The sequence below is a fragment of the Sus scrofa genome, chromosome 4 (genome assembly GCF_054392235.1).
Source record: "Sus scrofa isolate SSC_HxYL_T2T_F1_AM1 chromosome 4, Sscrofa_HxYL_maternal_Yorkshire_Landrace_v2.0, whole genome shotgun sequence".
Taxonomy (NCBI): domain Eukaryota; kingdom Metazoa; phylum Chordata; class Mammalia; order Artiodactyla; family Suidae; genus Sus; species Sus scrofa.
This window is the reverse complement of record NC_139386.1, coordinates 78,430,081-78,456,002: the sequence shown is the minus strand read 5'-3', so window position 1 is coordinate 78,456,002 and position 25,922 is coordinate 78,430,081. Positions and strand designations below refer to the sequence as shown.

The 25,922-nt window shown below is 41.4% G+C and overlaps 1 protein-coding gene across 4 annotated transcripts in view; it reads right to left on the bottom strand.

The window, feature by feature from the left end:
• Positions 1-6,284: 6,284 nt before the first annotated feature.
• Positions 6,285-25,922, bottom strand: part of TOX (thymocyte selection associated high mobility group box) — a 301,744-nt gene continuing 282,106 nt past the window's right edge. For all 4 annotated transcript variants that reach the window (XM_021089342.2, XM_021089343.2, XM_085022318.1 and 1 more), the window contains 3 exons: positions 15,375-15,764; positions 8,715-8,866; positions 6,285-8,381 (listed from right to left, as the gene is read on the bottom strand). In XM_021089342.2, coding sequence (XP_020945001.1) covers positions 8,345-8,381; positions 8,715-8,866; positions 15,375-15,764 — 579 coding nt within the window. In that variant the 3' untranslated portion in view covers positions 6,285-8,344. The remainder of the gene's footprint in view (positions 8,382-8,714; positions 8,867-15,374; positions 15,765-25,922) is intronic.

The window sequence follows — 25,922 nt, the reverse complement described above, 5'->3', positions numbered from 1 at the left end:
AAAGGTCCTGAGAGACTTCTGTTGGGTTTACATCAGTGGGGGTGGGGGAGAGAGCGTGACTCTCCGTCTATCAGAGAATTAACAACCTGATCGGCAAAGTGACCACGGAGGCCAACCTGTGCTGGCTGCCGGTGACATGCACCCTGAGCAGTTAACACAATGGAGAAGAAGGTTCTGGGGATGCAAGAGCAGAATCGGTTCAAGAAACTGACAGGTTAAACAAAGCAGCAGAATCTTTTCCCTGCAAGAAAAGGAGGAATATATATACATATATATAGAAAGAGAGAGACAGAGAGAGAGAGAGAGAAATGCCACCTAACACTTCTGCTGTGTTGGTCTGCTAAAACCACATCTTGAAACCAGGTGTTAAAAATGACCCAACTCAACAGCTAGAATGGCTTTGTAGATAAGCATATTTTGTAATAATACCCGGAAATTGCAGTTTCATTGAGATATACCATTCTTCCTTTCTTCTTACATGAAACTCTTGCCAAGACCAGATTTAGGTTTCTGTGGGTCTACCTTGATAAAAAAAAAAAAACCCAAAAAACAAAAAACAAAAAAAAAACACCCCAGCAAAACCAAAACAAAATACAGAATACTCCACAGAACTGGTTACAATCTATGGAGAGATGAATTCTAAGGGCTTTTCTCAGGCTTGGGAAACTGGACAAAAGTAGGTCCAAGATGAATCTAGCAATGATTGCTGCCAGCTGCTTTTGTAAGGTGCCACCTCTGCATGTCTGAACATCACAGCAGTAAAGTTTCAGGAAGGACTTTGCCCACCAACCCCTTGCCGTGGGGATGGCCTCCTTTCACTCTTCTCCTGCTTCTTGTCGACCCCAGTGGAGTCCTCGACAAGTCACTGGACCCTCACTGACTTCGCTGGCTTCATCACATTTAATCTTTGAATCAGTTTATCCCTCACCTCCTATACTCCATTCACTCGGCTGATGAGATGAGACAATGAGGAAATGTGTCAAAGGCTGTCCTGCAAAACCCAAGAATCCACCTAAATGATTCCCCTTTCCCCACCCTGCCCTTTCTGGGATTCCATGAGAAATAATCTCACCCTTCTGGAGTAAAAGTTTGATAGTGTAGTCTCTGAATTAATCAGCACAGGCTTGGATGCCACGCTTGAGTAAGGTCTAAGGAACCAGACCAACTACAGAGGGTGCATTTTTGCACAGCCCGGGGCTTGGCCTAATTTGTCGGGTGGGCAGGTCCCTACAGCAGCAGCTCTTGCCCTAGAAAATGTACCTTCATCCCCATAAGTCTGGGGCTGTTTTAGGACTTGAACACGCCGTGACTTATGGCCATAGATGAATTCCCGAGGGAGCCTGCACTCTAGACTTCCCTTTGCCCGCAGCCTGGGCATCAGTGGCACGAGGAATGAATGCTGAGCAGTGAGCCCAGCCCTGTGGGCGGCTGTGGGGCTCAGCAAAACGCACACCTTGCCTGTGCTCTCAATAGCCAGTCACCTGGCTTCTCTGCTCAGTGCTGAGTATTATCTCACCCACCACCAGGGCATGGGGCAGGGTGAGGCAAGGACTTTCGGGCATCATGGACGGGGGCATGCTCAGAGCTGAATGGTAGGACATGTGTGTCTATGCCTTGGAGTCTGACAGGATTCGATTCCAATTCAAAGGTCCGGCATCAGACTGTATCAGTAGCAAAGACTTCAAAAGAAATTAGTCAGAGGTTAAATGTTGACAAACACCTGCTTTAAATGCTCATCCTGAAAGCTTAGCTCTAGGCCAGTTCCATCCCCACCCCCAACACACACACACACACACACACAGGAAGGGTTAAGAACAGACACTGTCCTTTTGCATCTGCCCTGCCAACTTACTCTAGCTTATTGCAGCTCGAAAACATTGAAATTAATCTTCGTAAAAGCAGTCATATTGGAAAGACGAATGCGACTCTCACCCTAACAGTGGGCCCTTTATAGCCTGATGTTTAACTACATTGGAATGTTTTTCTTTCCATTGCCTTTATGACTGTGCTTGGATTTGAAACTACTGGGTCTTATTCCAGCACAGAACTCAGTCTGCCCTTTCTTTTACAGATTTCAAAACGTCTAAATCTGTTCAATTCTACAGGTTTCCACGGAGTCGAAATGTAAGGTGCACGTTTGACAGGTGGCGTCGCGCCCCGTCAGAGTTCTGGTGAGGAACCCGCTTCCCTGGCTGAAGAGGAACGGCCAGCACCAGCCCTTGCTCAGCATCCCCCCGTGGCGCTCCCCGAGGTCTCACTGCGGATAAGGCATGTGCCCATCTGAGGAAACAAAACATTGGTTTTGGAAATCTGATGGTGCGAGGCCTTTGATTGCTGGTTTCTAACTGTCCTGAAAACCTTTGCCTTCCAACAGTTGCATGCTGTGGTTTTCTGTCTGTGAGAGGTGACTAACAGCCAGCGCTCTCAACGCGGGACTGCAGCCATCCAGCACCCGAACCTCCTACCGACCGACTTCCGGCCCCTCTTATCAGCTAAGCCATCGGCCACGGGTGACATTTCAGCGTTCAGAAGCTCCCCACCCCCACCTCAAAAAAAAAAAAAAAAAAACAAAACACACACATACACACACACAAAAGTGACAGGAGGAGAAAAAGGCTCATTTGGCAATAGTTTGCTCTTGCTTTTTGGCCTGGAGAAAGACATTCAAAGTGGTAGAAGATTGTTTAGTAACAGCTGGCGAGCACCAGGGTGTGAGGCTGATTTTCAGATATGACAGGCACTTACAGGAATGCTGCCAGACACAGCTGTTTAAAAGCCTTAATAAACAGCAAGTCAATACTAATCTTTGCCAAATTAATCTTTTCCCTGACAGCCCATCAGAGCAATTATGTTTAGGCTCATTGTAAACACACAATTGTCAAACAGGGATGTTGCAGCCTTTAAAATACTGTAGTTTGGTTCCGTCTCTCTTTAGCAAGATTTTTTTTTCTTTCTTTCTGATGTAGAATTATAAGTCTTTCCATTTTATTTCTAGTCTCTGTTTTTTTTTTTTTTTTTTTTTTTTCCTGGCCTCATGTCAGTGCGAATGAAATTTCACTTTCAAACGTCTTTGCTAGCAAGCTGTTAATAAAATGTGAGATGACGACTGTTGTGGATGCGTGCTGGTGCCTTCTGCTAATAAGGCAGGACTCAGACCAGTGTTGACATCTACCAGGTCATCTACCAGGTGGTCCCCAGGTCCTGGAGCAAGAACTTCATCTTCACCTTCTATCTTCTACAATGTAATCTGATTCTGGATACAAAGGACAAGATGATGGCTGAGTAAGAAAAGAGAAAACAGAGTCTCACGTCTCTGTGGACACAGGTGTTTCGGAACATGTGTTGGGAAGGTGCTCACCCCTCCGGCCATTCCCCCCCTTCCTCCTTTGAGACCCTGAGGTCAGACGACCCCCCCTGCCCTTTCTACCAGCAATAGTCTTACGTAGGGATTTGGAAGCTCGTCTGTTAGAGAAGGCGCTTCCACGTTGGGACCCGGCTCCAAATACACCTAGAAATCCTCCATTGAGCATCATTTAAAAAAGGCCCATTTCTCTTTATCCTGGTGTCATTGAAGTAGAGCCCGGGACATAGGGCCTTTTATTTGTTTCATCAAGTCATACTGGCACTTGGTAATTAGAAAAACAACCCAGCATCCTGTTCATCAATGTTTTAATTTAGCCTTCTATAAACTTGGCTCCTGAAATTTCTCTCCGCGCTCAACACTCCTACTTGTCTGACACCTTTTTTCTCCTTGGCTTCTCATTTGCTCAATGTGACTAGTGTATGTTCCATCTTTTACTTTTGTAACTAGAAACTCTTGTTCAATTATGTAGCCCAAAAGAATCCGGCATAACTCATTCTGAAATTCTTTCTTTTAGTCTTTCTGTAATCTTAGGTTTCTTCATGAAACATTTCCATTCTTCTTCACCTCCCAATGGTTGTCTGCAATATTTAATTGCCTTTGATGTTTAAAGAGCTTTTGAATGAACAAAAAAGCATCACAGAATTGCTGTTGATATGAATATGATATTCTACAGATCAATGCATTTATTATGCACCTACTATATGCTGTGACATTCCAAGTTGCTTTGGAGGTAAAGAAATTATTCTGCTTTACGGAAACAGATTTGTACTGTTGGGTGACCCCACATAAATTCATCCAATAGGTGATTCAGGGTAGTAAATGTTGGGGGTTAAACTTACGATGTGAGTTCTTGCCTTGCCATTATTTCAGTGTTCAATGATCAGCAAAAGAGGAGAATTTCTCTGTGTGTCTATAGTTACCTTAAAACAGGAGTTATGAATGGAATAAGGAAATGCAGATCAAATCCCCCTCAACAAATAAACATTAAGAGACTGTCTATGTGCAACAAAAACTTTCATGTTTCAGCAGATAATCTGTTTATTAAAAATTTCCACATAATTCTTTTTTTTTTTTTTTGCTTTTTAAGGTCAAACCTGCAGCATATGGAGGTTCCCAGGCTAGGGGTCCAGCTGCTGGCCTACACCACAGCCACAGCCACGCCAGATCAGAGCTGTGTCTTCGACCTACACCACAGCTGACGGCAATGCTGGATCCTTAACCCACTGAGCGAGGCCGGGGATGGAACCGCAACCTCGTGGTTCTTTGTTGGATTCGCTTCTGCTGTCCCACTATGGGAACTCCTCCACATACATTTTGTTTTTCTATGACAAAGAAATAGGATGTTTATTGGGGTTTCCTGGATTTTGGTAATTTAAAATACCCTCTGTTTAACAGAATGTAGCTTTCTGGAACTGATTGGAAGTGAGGTACCTTGTAAACAAACATAGCTGATTACTTCCTTGAGTGTTTTCTCTTCGGGCTTTGTAAAGAACTTCTAATTCCATTTGAAATTACATTGATGCTCTGGCCCAAATCTCAATGTCTCACTGTTCCATATTAGGTGGAACCATATAAACTTGCCATTTTTGTAGGTAAAAGGGTCCTAGATAGGCAATTTCCGACGGCTCAATTGAATTACCTTTCAAACGTGTGGGACGTCTTTTGCAAAAGGCAAGAAGTCCACAGGAAAGATAAATTGGCTGTTGATGTGCTTACTTTAATTCTGAATTTATACATTTAAAAAATTTCTTGGCATTCCTGTTGTGGCTCAGTGGTATCCATGAGGACGCAGGTCCAAGCCCTGACCTCGCTCCGTGGGTTAAGGATCAGAGTTGCCATGGCTGTGGTGTAGGCCAGCAGCATAGCTCAGATTCAACCCCTAAGCCTGGGAACTTCCATGTGACGCGGGTGTGGCTCCAGAAAAAAAGATTAAAAAAAAGTCTTAGTAATGAATGTGAGTCAGGACACACAGTTCTTTGCTGCCATGACCGCTGATGGAGGACTCATGTCTCATTCAGAAGGAGTTCCTGCCCTTTAAGGCAACAAGGGGAAAACATCACAGAGACCAGTCTTCATCCTTGGCTATATGCGCCAATTTGATTAACTCGAAGTCATTATTTGACTGATTTTCTATTGTCAACTCATTCACATTAGAATGGGAATTTGGGATTTTGAATATGATACGTTCTTGCATATGCTGGAGAGAGAACTCAACCTTCTCCTAGCCGCTGTCATGTGGTTTTTCCTTTTTCTTTTCTAATAAGTTATAATTTTGATTTTGGTGTGTCGGGAAAGATATTCCATGCTCGGTATTGTTGCCGAATCTCCCAGAATGCCTTTGTCGGAGGGCTCAGAATCCTGCCCAGGGCTACTCAGCGGGGAACTTGCTACACCGTGGCCGTTCCTTAGCGTTACAAGCGACGAGCTGCGGGCCCAGGCTGGATTCTGGCTTCCTTACAAGTGGAGGATTTCTCTAGTAACACCTGCCAGAGGGCATTCTCAGTTTTTCCGGGAAGGAAGGCCAGTGGCTGGGGTAGCCGTTCACCCCTTCTGTGCCAGATCACTTCTGCCGGGAAATTTATTTGGGATCGCTCATCTCGCTGGGTCTGTCTTTCAGAGACGGATGGATATCCAAATAGAACACGGTTGCACATGGTGAGAATTTTTGTTTACGATGTATTTTCTTTTATTTACATTTATTTTTTTTTTAAACTGTTTTTGGTATCAAGTTTCAACACTCTCCCTACCCTGGTTGCACACCTGCTCTAGAAAAACTGTAAACAACATTGTACTTTCCTGTACAACCCACCTGTCAAAGTCAAAGCTGGCTGTTCTCATCCCAGTAATTACCTTCTCCATTTAGACTTAACACAAGTGAAAATGGTACTTTATCATAATATAATAAATAAAAGACATTAGGTAATTAGTAGTGCTGGTATATTTCTAAAATACTAAACAGACAAACAATAAACTGTGAACTTAATCACATGAGTTCTTATACAGTTTCAAGACAGGAAAATTAGAGCTCTCAGCTACAGTCATTTTAATAATCACATCGGATCTGCATTATTTATTAGTTATTACATGCTTAACTGATTCAAGGTTGTACAATGCCTAAAATCATTCCAAAGCAAGCATACCTTTTGTCTTTTTAATTCTGACTGGATTATACAATGCATATATTTGTATTTAGTTAAATTGCTAAGCTTATTTCACACATTCCATGAAAGAGACATCAGCCATTCTCTGATTTCCAACCAGGCTAGCTTTCTGATATAACTCCCTGTAAGGAAGTGATCTGCTCTTTTTGATGTAAAAGCTATGCCTACCTTCAGCCAGATAATCAATGTTTTGGTTCTTTAGCAAATCTCTAGTACCATCAGAATTCTCTTGGAGACCTAGGAATTCTGGAAAGAGAGTAGTTTGTAGAGGCAGAGAGGACAGCATGAACCTCGATTTCTATCAACAGCTTGTCAATGGGGGATTCTTCCCCTCCTTCTTTGCTGTCTGGTTACTCACCTTTCATTTCAGAAACACCCTTGACAGTTCACTTCCCCTTCTCTTCCTCCCACCCCTGGTTTAATTAATTCCTAAATGTTTTCTGCGTTTTGTGAAAAGCGTGCAGCCTGAGGAATTTTGATTGACTTGACTTTAAATTTTTCTTTGGGGGGGAGGGACTTTACAGAATTGACTGAAACCAGCTGAGAACCAAGAAGCCGCCTTTTTCTTTCCGATGGAGCACCCATCTGTTTAGTCTTGGAGCCTGTGCAACTTTTAGGGCAATTCTCTGCTCTATTGTACGAAGAAAGAAAGTTCTTAAATATCACAGGTTTTCGTCTGCGTTAAGTTGTAGAAATAAGGGTTGCTGACTTTAATTTGCTGCTAAAATGAAAAGTAGGTTTGGCTTTAGTCACTGTAAAAACTAAATATTAAAGTATTCACACCAAGCGTGAATTTTTTTTTTTGCCAGCAAAAATTAAAACATCAAAGAAATCTCTTTCAAATACTAACAAATTTACTTACAAACACCTATATTTATTATTTCATAAATAGGCGCAACAGATTCCATAAAAAAAGATTAAATACAGACACAGTATGAAGAAACCATAATACAGAGCTGTATGTAAAGGTTATAATTTAGCTGTTTCCAATCTGTTTCTGCATCTAATAAAATACCAGGTAAGCATTTGGCAGTTTTATACATAAAAGGACTTAAATGACAATTACTAACCATTACACAAAAAGTGATACAAAAAAGCAATTTTTCTGCAGTACAAAATAAACGTGTTTGCGCTTCCCTTCATACTAGTTTCTTTTTGTCTGATCAATGAGACAAAGCCAATTTGTTTTTAAATTAAAATCATTTGGGAATACTTTTTTTTTCCAAATATTTTGAAAATATAGAACTATTAGTCAGTTGTTTTAAAAATGAAGTAAAAATATGAATGTTTGCCAATTTAACCCCTATTGTGAAATCAATAAACTGGAATGAGCCAGTTTCAAATCACAATTTAGCTACAAAAACATTCACATTTTATACTCTAGGAGAGTGTGACATAGATGCTATTTACAAACTTGCTATGACTGCTACATCAAGCCATTTAAAAAGTCTTTAGTAGTTTTATATAAACACCCATTATGAAAACCAATGGAAAATCCAGGACTTTTATCCGAGACATCTACAGTTGCTAAGGCAGTTACTATAGCGCAGCACTTCACAGCAAAAAACCAACATAAAATCTGAATGGTCCAGATTGCCTTCAGGGAAGAAGAAAAACAATGTCCATAAAGGATTAAAAAAATAATAAAGAAGCATGACTATTTCTTCCAGAGTGGGTGACCCACAAGCTCAAATGGTCCTAAGTGCTTAGCAACTTGCATTTTTCTAAGAAAATGGAGAACTGCCTTGACTGTACAAAGTAACCCACGGTGAAAAGACTTCCCTGAATTCCTCAGTGGAAAGAAGAGGTGTTCAGATTCTCAGGTAAGGTACAGTGCTTTGTCCCTCTGCATGCCCCTGTGTGAAGAGAAGACAGACAAAGGTGTCTTGTTAACAGACAGCCTGTGCTACAGGTGACCAGGGGGAATGAACCTGTCTGTTTGAGCCAGAGGGATGGAGTTGGGCACTGAGAAAGTTCACAATAAAAGCGAACAGGACATAAAGGCGTTTATTCTTGGAATGGCTGGAAGGCTGCTTAAAAATCTCTGCTTTCACAAACATGGGCCCATTCCAGATTATCTTTTGTAAAGAAGGAAGAAACGAGGGATCTTTCTATCCACCCTGGAGCAGACCGCGACATGCATGCTATGAGAGGTGTCTGCCACCAGGTGGCGACAGCCAGCCGCTTACCCACTACTGCAGTAGTCGTTACTCCAGTCCACTGGCTGGGCAGGAGGATTTCTGCACCCAGAACGCACATACTCCATGGCCTGGGTGACCACTTGTGCAGCTGTAGATGTAGGATTGATTATGGTCTGGTAGTCAGGTTGAAGATTAAATCCCTGAAAGGGAAAGCAAGTCCACAAATAAGAATCAAAGTATCTTTTTCAGGAGAAAAACACCTAAATATTAATCCATTGTTTGCAAACACTACTGCCTGTGCCCCTGCAAGGGCAAGCTTTCCCCGGGACCCAGACAACTTAAAACAGAAGTAAAAGAAGTGCCTGCACCCCATTCTTCTTACCTTTCCTTCATTTAATCATGTGTTAGAAACCTTGAATTATACTCTTGAGCAGATAAATTGAATTGAGAAACAATTTAAAATTTAGAAAAGCTAACTCAATCAAAACAAAGGGGAAAGGCCCTAAACCCCTCAAAGTTTATGTTTTCTATTAAACCTAAGGATGTATTAATAGTTAATCCCCAGAATATGCAACAGAATCTTTTTTGAAGGATTCAGGCAGCAGGTGGCTGAGTGTTTTATTAGACTACACCTATTCACATATTGTTCTCAAAACCCTTTTTCTTCATTCAGTCACAAAGGGACCATCTGCTTCTTCTTTTATTTGTACTTTTTTCTCAGCTAAAAATCTCAACTAAAGCTTTTTAACAGTTGTTGGACTAATACAGGGAAGGAGATTCAAAACAACTTGCCACTGGAAAACACAGAGAAGGAAAAGTCTAAGACAGAGTAAATATTTTTTAATTGAAAACTCTATTAACTGACAAATAATAATTAGACTTCAGGAAGATTCTTTAATATACTGGTATGGTGAAGTGTTGACTTTTAATCCTTGCAGAGGTATTAAACATTCGAGGATAGAATCCCTGAAATATATAGCTGTATCTGGTAAACAAAAAGCATTGTACGCTAAGATTTATTTTTAGCCTATCTGGTGAATTCAAGAGCAGCATAAGCAAGCTCTGCTGAAAATGACCAAAAAGCAACTTAATTAATCTCCTGGTTGTCCCCTTCTGTAGCAGATTTCATACATGGTTTTTAACCACCAAAAAAAATCAAGGGATTTAAAAAATGGAATCATTCTCTACCCGTAGGGAGCTTCTTTTGAAGGCATAATATTGCTGAGGTTTTACCTTTTTAAAAAAATTCAGGAGAATGATCAGAAGATTGATTTTTAACTAAGGAGATTTCCTTAGACTTTTATTCACTGAAGGGTACCTTGGGTAAAGACTCAAAGACATCTACTATCAAACGCCCTCAATGCTCAGTACTGGGTTTAAGATATTAACTTATTTTCCATTCAAATGATAAAGACTTCAAGCCAATGCCCGCCCAAACGCCCACCAAAGTTGTGCATAAAAGACAAAACATTGAATGTCTGGAAGTAAATCAATGAAAAATGGAGTATTTAGGAGTTTCCGCAGTGGCACAGTGGGTTAAGGATCTGGCATTGCCACAGCTGTGGTGTAGGTCACAGTTGAGGCTCGGATTCTGTCCTTGGTCCGGGAACTGCCATGTACCGTGGGTGAAGCCACAAAAATTAAATAAATTAATTTTAAAAAAGAAAAGTATTCAGCCAGCTTGGTTATCTGACCTCACACAGATTAGAAGGAATAGAATGTCTCCTGAGCTAGCAACTGGTGTGTGGGAGGTTAAGTTTGTTTGCGCAGACACCACCTGCAGCTCAAGCCATAAATGTTCTCCAGAATAGGGAGGGACCAGCGAGGGGAATATAACCAGATGTTCGGTTCTCCTGTCCTTTCAGGCGGATGTTCTCTCCTCCTGCCCACCCTCAACCTCTCATGCAAGGAATTTCATTTGCTTCAGTGAACTGTACTCATGTCATCAGGGTCCCATGTCCCATGGAGTGTCTCGACCTCTTTCCCTAGTATCTCCTGTGATGCTGTGTGATGGAGGGGAGCCTTGGGCTGACTTTTACTTCAGCCCCATCACCAGGGCTGCCCCGCGATGGTGAGCATTTGCCTTGCTTACTAGACAGTCTCAGCAGTAGTTGCTCAATAAATCATGTTTTCCAAAAAATACAATTTACTACTAACTATTTGATATTACTCTTGGAAAGGCTCGGGGAGTAAAAGTGTCTGAACGCTGAGGCTTTCTTATCTTGTAAAAGTTCTCCATACTGGATTTTTGCACAGTTGACAAAATGTACGCTAAAGTAAAGAAGTCTCAAAAATAGAGTAGTTGAAAATAACTTGCATTGGTTGAAGGTATGGAAACATATGAGACAGCAAAAAATAAATAAAAACAAATCAATATGCTTCCACTCAACCCCAAGTAATCAAACAACAGAAATAACTTTTTTTTTTTTTTTTTTAATCCAATGAACATGATCCCTTAAGCTCGGGGGAGAAAATATCAGGAGACATTAACTTTTAAGTGATCAATTTAAGATTAAATGGGTAAATTCAGTTTATAAAACCAAAATTATGTGTTATTTACAAAATTTAAAGACTTAAAATTCAGCTAACTTCAGGGCCTAAATTTAAGATCACTAACATTAAAACAACCACACACCAAGAAAAAAACAAGCAAAGCCTGAAGAACATTATCTTACTTGCTTTCGATTTAGGGAAATGAAACGTTCTTCCGAAGATTAAGAGATGCTGACGTCAATCCCAGAACTAAGGACATTTTTATTATTGATGTAAATATAAAACAACAGCGATGATAAAAATTTTTGAAAAAAGTTTGCGTAGCAGTCTAATTAAACAGACTGAATATTTTGCATTTTAATGCTCAAGAGAAAAATCACCAACTGTTTTGTAGCATGCCTGGAATTTTAAATTTCATTTTCTGGTGCCAGCTTGAAATAAAAATAGGAAACATGATAAAGATTAATTTGATGTCAGAAGGGACATTTGCTCTTTAATTAGATTTCTGTAGCCCTAGTAGTTTTGTTGTGCTACGACAGCAAGTCCTAAAAAAGCCTGCAGCACAACCAAACAGTGATCCTCATATTCACACTTTACTGGGAACTAATTTCATTTCCTGCCTGTCTGGAGAGGTATTTTCAACAGGCATCAATGTTTTTGTCTTCACAACTGATTTATTCATCAATCTCAATGTGATTTTTTTTAAACCTTTAAATTACACCCAAATCCTAAAGCAGCTGTTTATTACACAAGGAAATTGAAAATCTGTCTGTGTGATATCATACAAAGATTTTTTTCTTAATGTTATAAAGGAAGTTGACAGATATTAATGATTTTTTTTCTCTTGACCTCATTCGAAAAAATAGTGAACAGAAAAAAAAGGAAGAAAACTGGACCAACCCCTCTGCCCAGGCCCATGGGTTTAGCGTATAAAAATATTATTCTGGAAAAAAATAAAACAATTTCTCCTGGTGGACTACACAATTATTTTTTGCAGGATATATTCATTTTCAAAAGGATAATAAAATAGTAATACTGAAGTAATACTGAAATATGAAACATTATTTTAAAAATACAGTACCACTTAACTTTCTCTTTCTTTTTTCCTTTGTGTGTGTGTGTGTGTTTGAAAATGGGAACGTGGCCTCCGTACCCAGGAAGCTATATTTTCAGCATAAAGAAGATGGATCAGACAGGTGCAATTTTATCCAACAGCTCTACAACCACGGGCTAGACCCATTTCGATGACATGAACACTGGCCCCACCGACTGCTGTGACTGTAACAAACTGAGGGACATGGAGGGGGAATAGACTCTCCAATTCTGATTTTAGGATTATCAACTCCTTGGGGCTTCCCGTCCCCTTCACCTGGAGGATCCTACTCCAGGGGCCTACCCACAAATCTGACCTCACTGCCCATCACTCCCGAACTCACCATGCTCCCCACTGGCCTCCTTTCCATGTCCTGGACAAGCCACGCTCCTCCCCGGTTTGGTCCTCCTGCTGGTCCCTTTTCCTGGCTACTGCTCTCTGCTGGTATAACTCCCCGCCCCTTCTCACCTTCTGACTCCTAAAGGCTGCCTCCTCTCTTCAGCCTTCTGCTCTCCACAGAGGCCTTCTTTACCCATCTCAGTGAAAGACCTGCTCTTCCCCTACACATCCTGCAGTGTGTCCCCCTGTTTCACTCACTTCCCTCACAGGATCCTAATAACTTGTCTGTTTAATATATTTCCACCTGCTACCCCCTAACTCTGATGTGAGCTCCAGGGGTGCAGAACTCAGTCAATTTCCAGAGCCTGGACAGTGCCTGGCACATGCTAGGGGTTCAATTAATCTTTTTTAAATAAATGAAAAAATTTCAAACTTCTAAGAATTTGAGATTCTACAGACTAGCCTGTAATTTCTCCTCATATTTAAACCTGTACTTAATTCTTCTTGGCTTATTTGTTCATTCGTCCCTTCCACAGTTATTTCACTGACTACCGACCATGGTCAAGGCCTCATTAAGAGGACTTCCGTCACTGTAGTCTCTGCAGCTGTATTTACTCTCCACTTCAGGATCATGCCATTTTGTCTTCTATTATTAATGTAACTGAAATCAGGGCCTACAGTTTCAATAAGAACATTTTCTGAGATACACTAATAGAGCTGACTTCAAGATTGATGAATAACTCGTCCAATGTAATCTGTTCTATTTTTTCCTATTCGGTTAAGATTCTCCATGGAAGGACAAGTCTCCTGAGTTTCCACATGTGGCCTTAGGTCATTGTGAAATGTCTGAAAACCGTGCAGGGTCAGAGCCAGCTCATCTGAGTGTGAGCACACAGGAAACTGGACTGACTCTGAGCAGATGGATGAGGAAAAGCTGTCCTCTCCACAGAGCTTGGGCCCTCAACCAGGTGAGGGGACAGGTCTTCTGCACACTTGTCTCCAAGAAGAAGGAGCCCCTCACTACAGCTCTGTGAGCAAAACCCAGGCCCTGAGCTAGCCGCCACCCTCGGGCAGGAGTCAACCCACACAACTGAAGGGCGAGTCTCTCAAACTACATATTCTTTACTCAAACTCTACTGGATCATTAAAGCGCCAGGACACCCAAGAGTGTCCTGATGAAAGATGTCTGATGAAAGGCATCACTAAGAATCCTATAATATGCATATCACCTGCTGGTCACAAACACCACTGCAGACAAGGCAAGCTTTCCACCTTCCTCCCCAGTGAGTCGACAGCTAGCCTGCTGAACAGCTGAGTAAGTCGTCTGAGCTTTATCAACATCCTTGGCTTAGGGACCAAAGAAGATTTCAGTAAAGAGAGGAGTCCTCTGCTCTCCACAACCACTTAATCTCAGGACTAACTAGGATTTAAAGACCCTCCCAATTCTTAGGAGAAACTGATAGGAATCTACAAGAACGTTTAAGCGTGAGGGGCAGCAGGCCAAGTGTTTAAGAATAGAGGTTCTGAGGAGTTCCCTGGTGGCCTAGTAGTTAAGGATCCAGCTCTGACACTGCTGAACTTCTGCATGCAGCCAAAAAAAAAAAAAAAAAAAAAAAAAAAAAAATTCAGGCTCTGATTTCTGAAAAAGCTAGGCTGGAATTCCAGCTAGGACCTTAGAGGCACTTAACTCTGCCGAGCTTGTGTCTCCTCACCTGTGAAATGAAGGCAACATCAGGACCTGCACTGTAAATGTTCTGAAATTAAAGATGAGGTAAGGTAGTGTATTAAGATTTGTTACTGTCACCTCTTGGCAATCCTGTATATAATTATAATAATAACAATGAATTTGGGACTACGGATATTTGATTCCTATTTCTGCCTCCCCTCCAGTCCACCATGGCCAACTATACACTTGAATTTCAGGGGGCTTGATATCACTCCTATAGGAAGGCTATGTTTGCATATTGAATTTTAGCTCTAGGAACAGCAGAGTAACTGAATTATAAAGTGATAGATTAGGTTGATACCTTGATCTATTTTTTAAAACAAGTTTTTAGAATTTTTAAAATGTTTTATGTTCAGCCTCCTTTATAGCATTTACTTCTTACTCTCAGATTTTAAAATAACACCAAAATCCAAAAGGAAAACTTGATTTCAAAGAAAAGTTAAGCTAAGATTACACATCATGGTTGGGGGGGCAAAGAGGGAAGCTTCCAAGCTTCCTGTGTTTCCTAATCTATGTAGAAGCCAGATATCCATTTTTAAATAAGATTGATTAAAATTTTCATTTTTTAGGACTCTAAAGGTTGCACTAAATTTGATATTTCTGATCAGAGGCAGTGGGCCTGATTTTTTTTTTTTCATTTTGCAGTATTTCTTAGGCTCAACAGGCATATAAATCAAGCCTTTCTCATTTCCGAACAATATTTTTCAAAAAACGTAGAATTCTCAACCCCAAAGAGATCTTCAGTAGCTGTGGCAACTCAAAATAACAAATGCACTTTAACCAGAAGCAGAAACCAAGAAGAGTGAAAGTTTTTGAAGCAAAATAGGTACCAGGGGAAAGACAGTGGGGGTTATGAAAAGCAGAAGCTATTATGATCAGCCGGGGCTGCCCAACTCACCACCTGTGAAGGATGCTTCCAGAAAGCACATATTTATTTGTTGAACAGCTTCAGTCCTCTCTCCACTTAAATGGAAGGATGGCAAACACAGACCCCCCACCCCTGCTGGATGGACAGACCCCCCTAGCAGTTCTGAAGGGGCATCAGTGTGGCACGTACCTGCTGCACTGTGGGGGAGTGTAAGGCGGGCTGGACCTGCATGGGCAGCTGGCTCCCGAGGGGCTGCTGCATGCTGAGTGGCTGGTGCTGCTGCACGCTGAGATGCTGGTGCAGAGGCGGGCTGATCTGGAGCGGGGGAGGAGGGGACACGGCCATGTTTGCTATAGAGACAGTCACTGGCATTTGGTTATTGGCCTTGGGGGCTATGCTCCTGGGGAGACTGGGGTGCATGGCGGTTAGGTGGGGGTTCATTCCTGGTTGTTGGTGATAGTGAGAGCTTAGGTACAGAGCTGAGTGGGCCTGGCTGGGCCCAGGGAACACTGATGGTGGCTTGGAATTGATCAGCTGCGGAGGCTGAGATGTCTTCACGTCGACAGGCTCGCTGTAGCTCTGCGGAGAACAAACAAGAGCAAGGTTAAGTGATGGACACACGTGCGTTGCTTCCCCTTAGCAAGATGCTCTGTGAGTTCACTTGTGAAGCCACACCAGTCACCCTTCCTGACTCTCAAGAACTCCCCCATCATCATTTGCCATGCGACTCAAAGCCTGAGCTTATTCTACCTCTTTCATGAAATTGAAAACAATGCATGATGAGAATTTTTTTTCTTTGTTTTAAGTGCTGAGCTCTAATTTGATGACCTTTCTTATCATCCAAAGAAAGATCAAAGGATGCAGGGTGGGGTGGATGCCATCCACATGCCCTAAGAGGAATTACTGGTGTGGTTCACGGTGACAGCAACTCAGTTCTGGAGTTCTTCTATCGATTGTATGTTTAGTTCTTTAATTTTCCTTTTTATATTCTCATAGAGCCTTGGCATAGATGTTTGCACAAAGAAAACAAAGCTGGTTGATGGAACTGGATAAGGATGAAAAGAGTTCGGAAATACCTTTCTGAAGTTATGTAAAACCACATTAATAGATCCTCAAAGTAATGATAGAACTCATTTCGATATTTTAAAAAGAAGTTGGTGATGAATTGTCCTCAATAATGAACTGGATAAAAATAACCCCCTCTTAGAAATTTTAGACTCCACCATAAATTAATATAATTTTGCCCTAACTTTTTTCACACCTTCATATGGCCATTTCTGAATAATCTTTAAATTGACTTAAAAACTAGACATTTCAGTGGAAGCTGGAAAGTGTCAAGAATGAACCCTGAGGCATTTCTTCTTGGGCATGAACCTGCCCCAGACTTTTGCTGAGAGGAAGAGGCTGGTAAACAAATGATGAAAAGTGAAACCAGCTGGAGAGAGCAAATGCTACAATGTCTTTCTGGAGAGGAAAGTCACTTGGTTCAAAAGAAGGCCTTGAGGATTCTATGAGCCCTCAGCCTGTGCCTTGATGCCACGCTCCTTCTGTGAATAAGTCAACATGAGCTTCCTGTGACCCAGCTCTGCACGGCCTTCCTGGGCTCTCCTGCTCGGTCTCTGTGCAGTACCGTTTATTACCACCTGAAACCCCACCTGGGAACTTCATTTCACAAGCCAGCCTGTGGCATTGCCAGCAAGGCAACCCATTTCCTCCCAACAATGTAGGAGCACTGAATAGAAGCCACAGTGAGGAGGGTGCTGCCTGTGGCGGCCAGGCTGGGATGGAGGGGCTTGTGGCCTCACAAAACCTCTCAATAGAAAGGACACAAGTGACATCTGTAAAAATAGCCACACCATGGAGGTCCTGTGAGACTCTGATTCCTCCATGCAGAGAAGATAGTAAGGTGAACCCCAAAGAATTCAAGGTTCTCCAAAGAATCCTCTCCTTTTAATATTTTTCTCTGTGCCCCTGTTGATGTAACTTTTCTGAAATAGGAAGAGACACTGAGACCTCCATCTTCTGCATTAACATGAAAAACATCCAAAATTGTTTACAAAAATTTTCAAGGGAAGGCTTTAGACCAAAGAAGCTTTATTATTAAATGTTGTGCCTAAAAGATGCTTTCTATTAAAAAAAACTGGGGCGTTTCCGTCGTGGCGCAGTGGTTAACAAATCCGACTAGGAACCATGAGGTTGTGGGTTTGGTCCCTGCCCTTGCTCAGTGGCTTAACGATCCGGCGTTGCTGTGAGCTGTGGCGTAGGTTGCAGACGCGGCTCGGATCCCTCGTTGCTGTGGCTCTGGCGTAGGCTGGTGGCTACAGCTCCGATTGGACCCCTAGCCTGGGAACCTCCATATGCCGCGGGAGCGGCTCAAGAAATAGCAAAAAGACATAAAAAAAAAAAAAAAAAAAAAAACAAAAAAAAACTGAAGTCAGTTTTCCTTTTTGCTTCCATTTAAAAATTCTCATTGTTGAGACACCAACATCAATTCTATCACTTAGACATGGAATCTAAAAAAAGGACATAATGAACTTCTTTGCAGAAGAGACACTGACTCACACACTTGAAAAACTTATGGTTTCTAAAGGAGAAGGCTGGGGGGTGGGTGGATGCACTGAGGGTTTGGGGTGGAAATGCTATAAAATTTGGTTGTGATGATTGTTGTACAACTATAAATTCATTGAGTAATAAAATAAAGTGATAAAATTCATTGAGTAATTAAAAAAATAAAGCAGCATAAAGCTGGGTTAAAAAAATAAAAATTCTCATTGTTGATTTGTGGAGTGGTGAACAATTCAAGGAAAAGGTCAAATGTGTTAACTCAGGCTGTGTAAACAGTGACTAGTTTACCTCAGAATAACATGTACTGAAGTGATAGGCCTCTAAAATTATTCCAAAAACCAAAAAACCAGGTTTCCATGATAAAATATGTGTGGGAAGAGCTCTGAGCCATATCAAGTGAAGAGGGTGCCTATCTTGTGGGACTTGTCAGAGCCTTCAGTATGCTAATGTACACTGCGAATCTCCAAGGAAATGTCACAGAAGTCTTTCCTCATCGAGTTATTCCACTGGCATAGTCGTCTGCAGAAAACACTGGCTCAGAAGAAGAATAAATTACACATGCATAAAGTGACAAATAGAACACACGTTTCAATTTCAATTGTCATAGTTCTTGCCTCAAATAAATTAATTTGTATTGCCCCAAACTGCATATTTAAATTACATTTATCCTTTGTGTTTCATGTTTATTGGAATACTATCTGCAGAGGGAATTTCGTATTCTAGGCCAAGGATACCGACACCACTTCCTGAAGGAATTAGGAAGTTGGTAACTTCTAGCTTAACCTGGAAGAGCTAAGGCATAGACCAATTAAAGCAATTCAAAATAAACCACGAACCAAATTCTCCTTGTACAATATAGTAACATGTGGTCCACCATACAGGTAGATAGCAGATGCAGAGACAGATTTACAAACAGACAGACACACAGAATAGATAGCAACCTACTTGAGACACTTTATTGCTAACCCTGAGAAGACTCCTTCCTCATGGTAATTAAACACAAAACATCTTAGTATCCAGCCATTTGCTTGTCATTTGTCTTCTCCATTCTAAAGCATGTAGAGATCAGTACTACTAAAGCCATTTTTTTTTTTTTTTGGTCTTTTTAGGGCCACACCTGGAGCACATGGAGGTTCCCAGGCTAGGGGTCTAATTGGAGCTGTAGTTGCCAGCCTATACCGCAGCCACAGCAATGCAGGATCTGAGCCATGTCTGCAACCTACACCACAGCAACCCTGGATCCTTAACCCACTGATCGAGGCCAGGGATCGAACCGGCATCCTCATGGATACTAGTCAGATTTGTTTCCACTGAGCCATGATGGAAACTTCTAAAGCTATTTTGAAACAGTAGTAGCTTTCAATCACTGGAAGGACTATAGACAAAGTCATATTAAATGGATTTCCAAAACTAAGGATTTAGACAACACTTAAACATAATATTTAACATAGGGAGAAAGAATTGGGGGAAGACACATGTTTTCTCAATACTTTTGAAATTGTTGAATATGACGAGATACATCTTGGAAACAGCCTAAATGTCCATCGACAGATAAATGGGTTAAAATGTGGTATAGACACACAATGGAATACTACTCAGCCACAAAAAGAACAAAATAATGCCATTTGCAGCAACATGGATGGAACTAGAGACTCTCATACTAAGCGAAGTAAGTCAGAAAGAGAAAGACAAACACCACGTGATATAATCTAATACATGGCACAAATGAATCTTTCCACAGAAAAGAAACTCATGGACTTGGAGAACAGACATGTCATTGCTAAGGGGGAGGGGGCGGGAGTGAGATGGACTGGGAGTCTGGGGTTAGTAGATGCAGACTATTGCCTTTGGAATGGATAAGCAATGAGATACTACTGTATAGCACTGGGAACTATATTGAGTCACTTACGATGGAGCATGATGGAGAACAATCTGAGAAAAAGAATGTGTGTGTGTGTGTGTGTGTGTGTGTATAATTGGGTCACTTTGCTGTACAGTAGAAAACTGACAGGACGGAGTTCCCATTGTGGTGCAGCGGGAACGAATCTGACTGGGAACCATGAGGTTCTGGGTTCAATCCCTGGCCTCACTCAGTGGGTTAAGGATCCAGTGTTGCCATGAGCTGTGGTTTAGGTTGCAGATGTGGCTCAGATCCTGCATTGCTGTGGCAGTGGGGCAGGGCCAGTAGCTGTAGCTCCATTCGACCCCTAACCTGGGAATCTCCACATGCCTTGGGAGCAGAAATGGAAATGGAAAAAATAAATCATTTAAAAAATGAAAATTATTTAAAAATAAATTAAAAATAAAAATCTTTTAAAAATAAAGAAAACAAAACAAAGGAGACAGGTTGGGGAGTGGAGGGATGGTATGGGGGCTTGGGATGGAAATGCTGTAAAATTGGATTGTGATGATCATTGTACAACTACAAATGTAATAAAATTGAGGATTTTTTTTTTTTTAAGATCCACTCATTTAGAGAAGGGAAAAACCCTGCTTCTAGCTTCGTTTTCTTTTTTTTTTTTCCTTTTACAGCTGTACATATGGAAGTTCCCAGGTCAAGGATCAAATCTAAGCCACAGCTAAAACCTATACTACTGTTGTGGCAATTCTGGATCCTTAATCCACTGGGCTGGGCTGGGGATTGAACCTGTGCCTCCACAGCGACCTGAGCCACTTCAGTCAGATCCTTAACTCAATGTACCACAGGAGAACTCTGAGCTTCACTTCTGATTAGTTCTTAATCAGACATACAACAGACCACCTATTAATTAAAAAGCTATTTTATTGTTTTGGAACATAGGCAGAACAAGTTCATTTTCCATAGCGAAGTGTCATGAATTCATAATCTGATTAAATGGAATATGAAGAAATCACAAGTTTAATATACTGTCACTGTCATTTTTTCCCCCAATTAAACTGTGAAAGCAAGGCTTCTATTTTGCAAATAATTATATTGCATATGAAGATCTCTATATCTTCCATTCAGAAACTAGAATTACTTTCTCATAAAGATTAAAGAATTTAAATTTGTTTCCAATTTCAAACACATTAACTGCTTTTCTTTAGTGGTGTGTTTTGTGTTGGTCACCTGACAAATGTGATCCTAGCAAAAAAAAAAAGTATACACAATTGAAAAATCAACCCTCGAATGTGACATTTTCATGGGATGAAGGTGTACCTGCTCTTGGTTTATTATGAGTTGAGTTCTATTTCCCGTTTTCTTCTGGAACCACTGATTCTAAAAGATGTTTTCTACAAGCAAAGTGGTGTGTGTGTGTGTGTGTGTGTGTGTGTGTGTGTAGCAACAGAGAACTTCTGGGTCTTTTCAGTCATCTTCTACAAAGGATATGAATCTATAAACACAAAGTTACTTCTTATTAATAAGCAAGCTGTTGATTGTCTGAGACAGTTTCAATGCCATTTACTTTGTATAATGAAGATAACCCTGCCTAGTGTATAAATTCTCCCTTTCTGGGATGATAAGTGCTATAAAAATGAAAGACTGACAAAGCAATCGCTACTTAAAATAGCAAAGTATAAACATAAGACATAACAGTAGAAGCAACAATATAAGAGTTGCTGAACCAAATAGGATTAATAGTCCATCTAATTTGATTCTTATTTCCAACACTGACCAATACTTGATACACTGGAAATTAAACAAAATTTATGCACCTACTCAAGTGTGCATTGTTACTTCTGGAAGGAAAATTCTTCGTGGTCCTTGCAGGTGATTAGCTTTCACCCTGAAGCATGAGATTTTATTATCTTTAAATCATGATCTGGGCTTACAGAGCTGCAAACTTTATGTTAACAGTCATAAAAATGACCCATCCTATTCTCAATTTCAGACTCAGTATTTGTCTCAATAGCTCTCCATGGCGTGAATTTTATAAGGTACTTTCATTCTGAAAAAAGTAATTTCTTTTGTTTCAAATTCACTATCTTTTAATTAAACCGAGAATTGTATTTTTTTTTTTTTTACAAACTGTTACAGCAACAGAGAGCTTTCACAATTTGCTTGATATTGTCCTATACTGTACATTAAAGAAACTTTGTTCTCTATACATTTTGGCATCCCAGCTCAAGGTAGAGACAAAATCTCATATTCGATGTGTGACCTTAAAGTCATGCATCTGACTACTTTTACTCAACACACCAGAACATAGTCGTCCAAATGCTGTCTCTTTCCAGGCTGGCACTTTGGAGGAGCTGAACGCTTACTTGGATGATGCTTTTACTTGACCGACCTGGGCGCTTCCCACGGGCTTCTTGTCCGCGTCCGCGCCTGTGGGGCACCGTTTTATGCATCCTCAGACAACTCTTTGTCTTTAGGCGGTGAATCTGATTTTTGGAAACAGCTAATAGTCACTTGAAGCCAAGTCTGTGGGTTGTATCTGGGTGATGTTTGGGGTAAAGAATGAGGTGTGAAAACAATGTAACAATTTGCTAACTTGACACATAAACTTTTGCTGAGTGAGGTTCTAAAAGAGGAGTTTTAAAAATCTTCTGAACTCTGGGAGCAGTAATAAAATAACTCTGCAGCCTCCAAGGTTCTCTGAAAGCAACACTCATTTGGGGAATATAAATTCTGGTCTATGTGGTAAAATGAAACTAGTTCCAACTGCTTTAAAGTTATACATTGTTTTCAACATAATAATTTCGTCTCAAGTCCAGGAATTCCTGAGTCTATGGAAAAACTGTATTTCCTTAAGCTTTAGTTAACAGCCCAAGCCCAAATAACCTTAAATAGTGTGTAAAACTGCTCCCATCAAGATTCTGTAGGCCTCACAATGGCAGAGATTCTGGTCCTCAGACTATTCTTAGTTTTCTTTGACTAGAGGCTCATGAAGACTGCTTCATTTAAGGAACACATGTAGGTGATTTTTAAAAACGTCTGGATAATTTCTTATCTTTATAAAAGAATATATCTATGAAGCAAATTTTTCTGATTTTAATGACACTTTCAAAATTCCTTTACATTAAAGCAGGCTTGCAGACTTTGAAAATATGATCCAGCTAAATCTTGAACCATACATAAAACTGTCTAGCTCTTTGCACCCCTATTAACACTTTAAAAATAAAATTGATAATAATGATACTTGCTGATGTTTATTAAGTGCTTTCCTGTGTTCAAGATCCTGAATCATGGAGTTTCTACAGATTTTCCTATTTTATTCTTGTGGAAACCCAATGACGTAGGGCCTATTATCTTCTCTGTATAACACATAATAAATCGAGACTTTAAATAGCTGAATAGTGTGCACAAAATCAAGCAGTTAGGAAGGGAGAAACCTGAACCCAGACCCACCCGTGCCAGGTACAGGGGATGCCTCTGCTCTGCTCTCTTGGTGTGACACTGGGGGTGCACTAGGGGTGCTTTAACTTTCCCCTTGGTGCTGTGGAGGCGCAGCTGTGGAGGACACCTTCAAGATCTTCTCCAAACCCTGTTTATAAACCTTTGCTTCCTGCTTTTACATTTCTCAATGAAAAGAAATGGTTTGCCTAAATAACCAAGTTTGGTAATGCCCCCTGTTTAGATGACCTTCCCCTGGGGTGCCTGGGTGTTTCTGCTCTTGGTTCTGGATTCAGAGAACATGGAGCGCAGGGAGTGACTGCCCTGTGCCCGGCGCCCACCTGTCTCCTCGCTTGGTCATGTCAACTCCACCTCCTCTGCAGTACTCTCTCCTGCCCTCCCCTTGCAGCTGCTTCTATGGCTCTTTCCTCTGAAATCTCTCCAATTCCCTCTTTCAATCGTGGAGCCTAAAACAAGATAGGTCAGTGATCCCAGGTCTATCCCAGGCTGTGTCTGCAGCCCCAGTGCTCCCTTTCTTGCCTCCTATGTGCATGGGTTTCTGTGGCAGAGAGGGCTGTGCCAGACGGGTTTGTCACTGGCTCCACGTGACCAGGTGACGCACCCGCACAGCTTTCCAAATGCTCTGTAGGCCCTAGCATCCACTGAGGGTCTCGGGTCAGCCTCTTGGGGGCGGGCGCCTCCCGCCCCCCACTCCTGGCCTCCCTCAAGCCAGAACAGCTGTACTCTTGGCTCTCAAACATGTAAGAAGGCACAGAATTTTACTGAGGATAACAAGAGATTGTAGCTCTAAAGATCTAAATACTGACAATCAGGGTAGAGAAAAGCCTGAGAGCTTTGGAACAAGAGAGCAAGGAGTCTTCCTCCCTCTGCCGAGACGAGCCTCTCAGATGCTCCGAGTCATTCAGTCTCTCTGTCTGGACTGGCTAGAGAATGGGGCCAAACCTTACTTTTCAGGGTGGTTGTGATGATGACTAGGAATAGACGTAAAGTGCCGAGCACAGCGTGCAACACACAGAAACTACTGGATAGTACGGTGCCATTTGTATTTGTGCTGTTACTGAAAAAATGCAGTGTCTAGCTGGGGCAAGTGTTGGTATTGCCACTGGGTACAATATTTACTACGACTGAGTTTTTTTTATTCTGGGTTGGTTTCAATTTTATTCAGGCCTGAAGTCACAGTAATTAATACGCTGGATTAGATGGCACAGAGTTTATTTAAGCTAAGATGTAATAACTGAAAGGAGAGAACATTGTTAATCCTATGACTCAGTCTCATACGTGGAACCAATGTTCACTGTTTCTATATTTTGATTATGTTCTGTAAGAAGCAGGTAATTTCAGAGCAGTCATAAGCAGTTAATTTTAGAGTATAGTTTCAAACTTCTCAAGGCGCATGAACTACTTTGGTCTGTGGGTTCATCTCTGGGCTCTCAGCACCGAGCCCTGGGCCCGACGTGGAGCAGGTATGGCTCAGCCCTGGCATGGCCTGGTGTGGAAGCAGCAAGAAATAATAGATTTGACTTGGACATAAATTAGTGAGGGGAAGAGCTTCTGGCCTAGGGAGAGGGCCTTACTGGATGAAATGAATACACCACATAGAAAGTTGGTACCCAAATATGTAGCTCTGGAGGAGTAAATCAAAAAGTACTTAGGAAAATGGACACAATGCTTTGGCTAATATAGTATTTCATTGACAAAAGTGACCTTCAGAAACAATCAACAAAACAAAAAGACAACTCGCGAAATGGGAGAAAGCATTTGTTTTTCTGTCTCTTTAGGGCCATATCCATGGCATATGGAGGTTCCCAGGCTGGGGGTCAAATTGGAGCTGCAGCTGCTGGCCAATGCCACAGTCATAGCAACACAGGATCCAAGCCTTGTCTGTGACCTACACCACAGCTCACGGCAACACTGCATCCTTAACCCACTAAGCAAGGCCGGAGATTGAACCTGCATCCTCATGGACACTAGTCGGGTTCATTAACCATTGAGCCATGATGGGAACTCTGGGAGAAAATATTTTTGAACAATGCAGCCAACAAGGGGTTAATATCCAAAATACACAAGCATCTCACATGGCTCAATATCAAAAACCAAACAACCCAATTAAAAAATGGCAGAAGACCTAAAGAGACATTTCTCCAAAGAAGACAATCAGAGAGCCAAAAAGATGGATCAGCAGTGCTAATTATTAGAGAAATGCAAATCAAAACCACTATGATGTATCACCTCACACCAGTCAGAATGGCCATATCATGAAAACACCTACAAGTAATAAATGCTGGAGAGGGTATGGAAAAACGGGAACCCTCTACACTGTTGGTAGGAATGTAAATGGGTGTAGCCACTATGGGAAACAGCATGGAAGTTCTTCAAATAGAACCACCATATGTGATCCAGAAATCCTACCCCTGGGCACATAGCTGGAAAAGATGAAAACTCTAATTCAAAAAGACACATGTGCTCCAATGTTTAAGGCAGCACTATGTACACAATGTACAAAAACAAAGACATGGAAACAACCCAAATGCCAACCTTTAAGAAGATGTGGTATATATGTGGTGTATATATTGTGATAAGCTACCAGGGAAAAGAATCTGAAAATATTTATGGATAACCGATTCACTTGGCTGCACACCTGGAAGTAACATGATATTGTAAATCATCCATACTTTAAGGGACCTGAGAAGAGAGAATGGCCATGGTTCCCCCTGACTTGTGGTGTTTGGAGGAGGCAGGTCAAGGATACTGTCAAGGCAGAGCGGCCCAGCACAAGGACTGTGGGAGGTGGAGGTCAATGCCGGGCTCGGGCACTGGTTACCTGAGTTGTGCTTTTCCTCTTAAAGGAAATGTTG